The sequence below is a fragment of the Oratosquilla oratoria genome, chromosome 29 (assembly GCF_046742065.1).
Source record: "Oratosquilla oratoria isolate Oo_2021 chromosome 29, ASM4674206v1, whole genome shotgun sequence".
NCBI classification, from domain to species: domain Eukaryota; kingdom Metazoa; phylum Arthropoda; class Malacostraca; order Stomatopoda; family Squillidae; genus Oratosquilla; species Oratosquilla oratoria.
The window spans coordinates 9,468,918-9,478,042 of NC_134805.1; the positions used below are offsets into that span (position 1 = coordinate 9,468,918).

The 9,125-nt window shown below is 45.9% G+C and overlaps 1 protein-coding gene across 2 annotated transcripts in view; it reads right to left on the reverse strand.

Annotated features, from left to right (window-relative positions):
- Positions 1–991: 991 nt before the first annotated feature.
- The window catches only part of LOC143040590 (uncharacterized), a 170,998-nt gene continuing 162,864 nt past the window's right edge, over positions 992–9,125 (reverse strand). For both annotated transcript variants that reach the window (XM_076211683.1, XM_076211682.1), the window contains one exon: positions 992–5,217. In XM_076211683.1, coding sequence (XP_076067798.1) covers positions 4,912–5,217 — 306 coding nt within the window. In that variant the 3' untranslated portion in view covers positions 992–4,911. The remainder of the gene's footprint in view (positions 5,218–9,125) is intronic.

Consider the following 9,125-nt stretch of genomic DNA (forward strand, 5'->3'; position numbering starts at 1 on the left):
GGCAACGCTGCTGGTTTTGCCGGTCACATCCTATGGGTCACCAGATAATGGAGGAAGTATACCTACCTTGAGTCTCTCGTGTATCACCTCAAAAACTCTACAATGCGGGATTATCGAAATAAACCCCACGTGAGGACAGAACAATTATTGGTACGGCGTTTCGCTTGTTATAACTTTTTCAGGTACACAGTCGTAATACAGATGACTGAGATTAAATAAAGGGGAAGGGGAAGGGAGGGATGGGAGTCACTGTGTATTACGACTATGTACTTGGAAAGCTGTAACAAAAGTGAAATGTCGCACTAATAAAGGCTCAGTCTTCACATATGGTGTTTATTTAGACTTGTCAGCAACTCCCACTTTGATACAAAATACGGAGCTTCCATGGCAGCACCATATATACTCGTACTACTAAAATGCTCAGTCTATGTAACTCACCGTGACAACGACCTACTCTCTCATCTGAACCCTAAAACGTGCTACAAATACACACACACACACACACACACACACACACACACACACACACACACACACACACACACACACACACACACACATACACACAAACAAACACCAATACATCAACCATCCCTTCACAACTGAAACAAAAGTAGGACTCCTAGCCAAACTATAAACAGTCTTGACTAGACCAGTACAAGAAATATAACACATGGCAGCGGCGCCAGACAGTTCGGTAAATCACTGACCATTACATTAACCAGTCGATCCTTCCTTTCTTCATTCTTTCCTTCCCTCCTTGGTAAGAGCTTAGACCACCAGTGGACAAAGGTTGCTAAGCATCGAGTCGTCTGGCAAGAGCTAGTAGAGAACTAAAAGTTGTTTTGCTCCATGAAAGATTGAACGTTGAAAACATCACTGAGAGATGTTGCATGTGTTATGAGCAAGCCCACAACCAGATCAGTAAAGTAAAAAACAAAGGAATGAAATAAAACACTTGATGCGATCGATTCTTATTGATACGCAGAAATATAACAGTTAGGGCCGCCATGACAGAGGCGTTGGAGGCGGCAATGGCAGCGCCGTGAATACAAAACTGGAATGTTTGAGAAGGTGGCGACGGATGCGACGTTGGTGGCAGCGGTGGTGCAAAGGCCGGGGGAGGGGATGGACATGTGTAGGAATTGCAAAGAGGAATGATTAATTCACAAACAAGACCTGAAGGGAGTTTACTGCAAAACGTTCAAGGATGGATAAAGTTAGGGGTATACATAATGTCCTGGGACAACTTGGAATAGATTTAGGATGCATATTATATTTTTCCCAATCGGCTTGTACTGCTAATACACTATCGTTTTCTTTATTTTAATTATTTTATATTTGTAGATATTTTTTATGTGTCCAATCTGTAATTTTGTAGGACATTCCAACATGTTCTATCGTTAGCTTCAAATTTGGCTAGAACCACGTGACTCCCAATCTGTTAGATACCTTCTGATGTAATTATGCAATACATGACGTCAACGAACCCTCCCCCTCCTCCCCCACTCCACCGTCGCCTGCGAAGTGTGGGTGTGGTATGGTATGCACCCGACGCAGTAGAGGAACTTGCCCCCTTCCACATTGCGATGGCCACTCTCGTTCCCGCCTTTTCTCACTGGCGACATGACGTCACCGCCCTAATAGATCCGGATTCGCTCGTGGTGCCACAGGCGATATCTTATTATTATTATTATACATATTTTTACTCGTCACAGTTTCAACCTGTCCGGTTTGTCTGAATCCCTGATGTTGGAACCTATTTTGTATTTCAGCGGTCAGTTAGCGTTTCCGCAGGAGGGATAGATTTTGATGTACATTTCAGCAAATGTCTCTGAAATGTCGACTGGAAATATTCTATCACTGATACTGCAGTCTCGTCTCTGCTGTATTTTGGTCATTTCACTAATGTTGTTAATTTCACTAAACGGGTTTTCATTTTCATCTCACTTTTCTGTCTCCCCTGCCATTTTGTTTTTCTGTCGAGCACGTGTCACACAACATGGCTGGAGAAATTTTAATTCCCGGGCGTTGAACCACACCTTCACGTTTCATGTATAAACCTCGGCAACTATTGTGGCTTCACCTCGCGAGCTCGAGAAGCTAAAAGACGTAACACTCGGTGATTTCCTCACAGAGTCCTTCAACTATTTTCTGTTCAAAAGAACCCTTCACACTTCCCGCCCATGTTCACCAGACCAACGGACGGGAACCTCGCGTTGCGTTTTTTTTTTTTTAACATGCCCCTTCTCTCTCTGGAGAAATTGATGACGTATTCTCTGATGACGTCACTTGCTCCAGTTGAGAGAGTGACGTGATGCAAACGTCGTGCAACGCTTCCGAAGGCGTCGAGGGGCCATAAGACCATCGACGAACGATCCAGAATACGGTTTATAAACTACAGTGCAGTCATGAGTTCGTTGGACTTCGACAACCATCACCATTCTCGACACGAAACCCGGCCAGTGTCGCCACGGCATTCCGCTTAATACAATAACTCTAACAGCCTTTCTTTGTACACACACACACACACACACACATAAGAGACACTGAGGTGCTAAACACCATTTCACAGTCATCTTGGTGCACGACACCGCTTCATTGTTCCCCTTGGGTTTCTTCCTCGTGCCCATGCGTTCGCTTTCCTCCTCTAGGGGAGGGAGAGAGCGTGGGACCTCTGGGCCGGACTGATGGGGGTGGGGGGAAGGGAGAAGGAAGGGGAGGGGGTAGAGGAAAGGAGGACAAACGTTTTCAGTTATTTGAGGATTAGAAGAGAAATAAAGGGGTGGGGAAAGGGAGAAGGAAGGGGAGGAGGCAGAGGAAGGATGACAAACGGGTTAAGTGTTTTGAGGATTAGAAGAGAAATAAAGAGGAAGAGGGAGGCGGGAAGGTGTAGATGAAAAGAGAAGCGTACTGAAAAAAGAGCAAGTACGGGTGGAAAGGATGTTAAGTAAATAAGCACAAGGATGACAAAGAGTGAAAATGAGGGAAGAATGAACTGGGAGATAAAGAGGGAGGTTTAGGAATGGAGTGGAAGATACAAGACGAAGAGGTATGAGAATATGGATATCAAAAATAGAAAGAGAGAGTACAAGGGGTGGGTTTTTTGGGGGGGTTTATGTACAAAATATAGGGGACCTTAGGAGGCAAGGAAGGGAAGGTTGGGTGTGTTAAGGGATGGTTGGGGAACAGGATAGATCACTGGGATAAGAAGGGTCAGGTTAGAGATGGATTACTTTTGTCCATCTCTGCCCACGTCAAAACATTTGTCGTCGTGAGCTCGTTATTTTCGTAATAATAATATACAACATGCTTTGTTTTCGTACACACTGCACGCGACACCCACACAGACATGTGTGATACGCATATGTATACATATACGCATATATGTATAGTTACATGTCATTATTTACATTGTATCCGTCTGTGTTGTTCCATGTGTTGGGTACCGTTTTCTCGATCATTATAAACACTCGGTCTACGTTTTCTGTTCCTTTGGGATGGGACTATTTTTCCATGTTCATGCTGACGTTTCATCCCGTGTACAGTTTAAATGCTTAATTACACTCTTTCCCATTAACATAATCACTTCCGGTTTCTTGGCATCCCGACTGTGAGCCTCGTGACGTCACACTTTTTTTTTTCGTAGCATTCCTTCAGCAGCAATTCCACATGAGCCTTGGAGACTCTTCCAGAAGCCTTGCGTGGACATTTTTCTTTTGCCTTTCCAAAGAACGGCAAAGTTATTTGTCGTTCCTGAAGATTTGATTCGTGTGCAGGTGTAAGAGGTCACTGGCCAGCCACGTAAGAGAGGACGTGGGAAGGGCAGACTGATGGAAAGAACTCTGAATATGGACTGCCCCTTGGTGGAGAGTGTGTGTCGCTATGACAGCCAGTTCTTGTCGCTGGGCACTTAACCCACCTCCATCGCACGCCCCACGGCAACATGTTGCACAACTAGAACCGGTTCAACCTATTTCTAGATCTTGGCAGCACTGGCGTATAAACTAGCGATTTGTTGTTGATGAACGGTTACTTCGTTATCTTGGGGTATAAGTGTGTTCCGTATTTCTTCTTTCCCTGGCTGTTTCGGCCCATAATGTTGGCGTTATGACGTAATGTCGCTTCAACGTGGTAACCAGCATCTCGACAGGTCGGTCCAGGCTAGGTCTGCCAAGACTCTGGCTCCTTTGCACAATTCTGGCGCAACGGAGAGATGGGCTGCAAATATTACACCTAATCTCAGAACGCTTCTGTGGCTGACACGATCACAAAACCTTGAATAATCGTAATGCCATCACCTGACAATCGTATGATGTCTTCCAGCCGTCTGTAGTGGAATTGTATTTTCTCTTTCGACTGGTATTTGTTTTGCTTGTGTTTTCATACTTAGATTGTCAGGACCCAGTTTCCTTCCCTCCGGGTGCTTCGTTCTGGGAAAGTTTCTTCTGACCAGGAGTCGCCATCGATAAGGCCCCTACAAAGTCACAGAGTCTCGTCAACTTGTCACTTGGTATCCATCCGTCCTCTTCTGAAGGCCTTGATGTCCTCAGTTTTATTTTTTATGAGTCCTCAACCTCCCAAACACCCAAGTAGTACCAGTCTCCTTTTTGGGTGCCCAAAGAGTGCCGTGTATGGGGTTCGAAGAGCCTTTGGCACTAACAGACACGTAGGGTTCTGGGAGTACCATCCCCTTAGCTCGAAGGTAACGGGGGAGCAAGCGAAAGACCTACGGAGAACTATAGTTGGAGGGCGTCTGTAGGCAGAAGAAGGCGCTCAGGTAGCCTCTCGAGGTGAGAAGGAGGCTGGGAGACTCTTTGCCCCTGATGGACGCCCAGGGAGCATGCGGAGGAGGAGGAGGGAGAGAAGGGCGAGAGGGCTTTCTGGGGGCTGTTACGAGGCGAGGCACCGTCATTCAAGGCCGGCCAGACCCACGGGCGGCTTAATGTCCATCAACAGCTCCTGTTTGGGCGTCAGCTGCGGAGGCTGCTGCTGAGGCAGCGGCTGTTGGTGTTGCTGTGGTGGAGGGTGATGTTGCTGCACTGGGTGGTGTTGTGGGTGGGGCTGGGCCAGGGACATCGGTGGCATCGGGGGCATGGGTGTGTGTGGGTGGAACTGGGAAGCCACGCTCTCGAGCTTCTCCTTCTGCAAGAGTTCGTCCCTTTTCTTCATCTGCTTGCGCTCCTTCGCCCTCCGGTTCTGGAACCAGATCTTCACCTGCAATAAAAGGAGGAACGTAAGTCGGAGAGGGAGTGCAGGGGATCTGGGGGTAAGGGGTGAGTGCGGTAGGTGATATGGTGGGGATTGGTAAGCGTGAGCCAGAGTTGATGCCGTTAAGGTTTTTTTTTTTTTTTAGTTTGTTTGTGGATGGCATGGACAGATGACGAGAATGACATCAGGAACACTCCAGGGTATTTATGGCAAGCCACTCTAGCTGTTTTCACCAAGGCGATAAGGCTCATATTGCCGTGACACAAGGACGTTAAAGTCTCAGGAACTGTCATGTAATTATCTTTACTATTTAATGACCCCTACAGTGAGACGCCACTGGACGCAATGTCTGCTATGGGTCACCTATGGTGTAGAGCCGTTACTTCACCTGACCCCGACTCGGTAACGGTCCTTGGCCCAGCTGACGACGACATCTGTCAGCCTGCCAGACGAGTGAAGGACCTCTAGGATTGGCTGATGATAGCTTTCACCCGTATATATTGTATTAATAAAAAAAATTCCGGTGCATTGTGGAGTATGGGGACCTTTCATCAGCAAAAGCTCCCAGATAGGAGGGCTGATGACTGGGTATTTTTGAGTGGGAGTTTGCTTTGACTAGGTCACCCCTCTTGTAAAGGGGATTGATGTCTTAGTGGATTTTTTTTTTGCGTTCAAAGCCACAGGATTGTCAATGGTGGTTTACGTAAGGATAGAGCTGTTCATATATGTTTTGTCATGTTTACTCAAACTTGACGCAGTGAATATTTTCTTTTACAACAGTAAAACGCACGCATACACACAAACATACACACACGCACACACACACACACCTACAAAAACAAACACACACACACACACACACACACACACACACACACACACACACACACACACACACACACACACACACACACACACACACACACACACACACACCTACACACACACACACACACACACACCTACACACACACACACACACACACCTACACACACACACACACACACACCACACACACACACTTACACACACACACTTACACACACACACACACACACACACACACACACACACACACACACACACACACACACACACACACACACACACACACACACACACCTACACACCTACACAAACACACCGGACGTTTGTTTTTCCTTACCCGCTATGAATCCCGTTTTGATGCTTTGCAACAATTCCCGTATCGTCTCGTATCTAAGCAGAGTGAGGCAAGATCCCGAAGTGGGATTCGAAAGTTGGCTGAAGGAAAACCAACTACTCCTTCATCACTTCTGAGTGCTGACTCTAGGGACTCCCATCTTAGAGTTGATGCCAAGAGTGAGGAAGCGACTAAGGCTGAGAATATATTCAGCCGCTGTTCATCTACTCTCACACTTAACAGAAACTCTCGGGGGACATTGCATGATGGTGGGGCAGGAGATTATTGTATCTGAAAGCTTTTAGTCACAACACACACGACATGTGGTGTAGACCCATTGGTTGGTCACCCTCTGGTGGGACCAAATAGGAACATATCTTCGCAGCAGCCAACATGACTGAGCAGCCCTATTCAGGATCCACTCTACTCGCCTCGCATGAGTAAGGGCTAGAGAAGGCATCATAAACGTAGCCCCAATAAACGTAAACTGCTGGGGATTCGCTCCCTAGCAAGATCACCCAAACGAAGCACGAATGGTATTTACCTAACAGTAAAGTGGGAGTAACGGTCTTCTCAAAATCAAGATCCCTCTGTTGCAGTCCCACCCATCACCGCAACAGTTCCCCGTGAGCAGAGCGAAGAACGTCCCCTCCCCCTTCGAAACTCGAGAACAGCCTACGATGAGAAAAGAAGATTTAATCATCGCTACCGTCGGCGTTATCAACAGATCCAAGCAGCACAGTCTATGAGTACAACCTCGATCCTATTAAGAGGGTTTGCATTCCTGTGCCTTCAATCATAAGAACATAAGAATGAAGGAGACTGCAAGAGACCATAAGGCCTACTCTAGGCAGCTCCGTATCCATCACCACCTGTCATCCTGTCATCCCCATCCATAGTTGTCTAATCGTTTCTTAAAACAACTGATAGTTTCAGCGCTTACTACATGGTTACTAAGTTTATTCCATTCGTCGACCACCCTATTAGTAAACCAATTCTTGCCTATTTTCTTTTTAAATCTAAATTTGTCGAGTTTATAACCATTACTGCGAGTCCTGCCCTGTTGTTTTAATATGATGACCTTGTTTGCATCACCTTTGTTAAAGCCGTTAATCCACTTGAACACCTCTATTAGATCACCCCGCACTCTGCATCTTTCCAGAGTGTAAGTTAAGGTGCCTAAGCCTCTCTTCGTAAGGCAAATTTCTGAGTTCATGTATCATTTTGGTCATTCTTCTCTGTACTGATTCTAGTGAATTGATGTCCATTCTGTAGGACGGAGACCAAAACTGTACCGCATAGTCAAGGATGGGTCTACCACAGCTTCCAATCTACCTAACTAGATTAAGATATGAAGTAGAAAAATACAACCCATGCCCACGCCGTTCCTTCAGGTGCCGGTGTTTTGGACACAATAGACAACAATTCCGCTGCCTGGAAGGTGTATGTGTGCACTGCTCGGCCCCATCCATGATACCCCATGGCCAGACTCAGCGAAATGTGTACAACGCAAACAACATCACCCTGCATCATCATACTCAAACTGTACAGTGTATCAGTTTGGAAAAAGAAGTCTTCTGTATCAGAGAATAGAAACACGTTAGATTCGTGGAAATTCGAAGACGAATACGAACCAGGATGATCATACTAGGAGTCACGTGCGCAGAAGCACTACAGTCCGTAAGTCGATCCCTCTGAACAACCACAAAAAAGAGACCACCTTCACGAGATAATAATTTCCTACACAAATCTCTACACCAATTCTCATCTATGCAGTGAAAATCCCCAACTCAACCCCTCACCCTCTCACCATCTGAATTAAACCCCCACCCCCTCAGTCCGCCACAACGCCTACACCCTTCAATCCACTAAAAAACTTGTACGCAGAAAGCCGTCACCCACACATCCCTGGGTATTCACTGTACTCTGATGTCACAAAGATATCTTTACTGCATCAAGAGCACCCCTACCAATCCAGTTTCCCACACCATTCAAGACCTCTAAACTACATCAGAATTTGACACATACCTATATAATACTGCATCCATATGATAAAATAATGGCAGATTTGCTGTCTGCATTAGAAATTGCTGATAAAATTCTTCCCACAACATCCAAGCAAGCCTTAAGATTAATTGCTTTTATGGCACCTGCCTCATCTTAACCACCATGACAATTAAGTACCAACTGAAGATATCCGTCAACAATTCTTTTTACACATAACTACTCATTCAACAAGTGTCAACCTATACATCGATGGGTCTCGTTCTAACCACGGAATAGGTTACACGACAATATCCTTAACTAAAACAAATCTTGATCCCTCCCCATCATTCGCCTCATTCTTCACAGCTGAACTCACTGCCATCTTTGCTGTCCTACGTGTCATCCACAACTCACCCAACCTTGCATACTATGAAATCATATACACTAAGTACCCTACAAGCAATTTCCTCACTCAATTCCCGCCACCCACTGGTTTTCAAAATCCTTTCGTGGTTCATCTAAGTTTCCATCCGCTTGGAATCTGTGTTCTTTTGCTGGGTGCCATCTCATGTTGGCATCCCCTGTAATTAACAAGCCGACAAGGCCACTCGAACGGGAGCATAAACCCATTTCAGTGCATATACCCCGCCACCAGGAACAGAATTAGTCCTCCCATTAGCTAAACATATGGAAAAGACGCTGGGAACATCACCCAGTAAACCACTTAGATATAAATAAGTCCCACGTAATATGCCCGTGATTCTT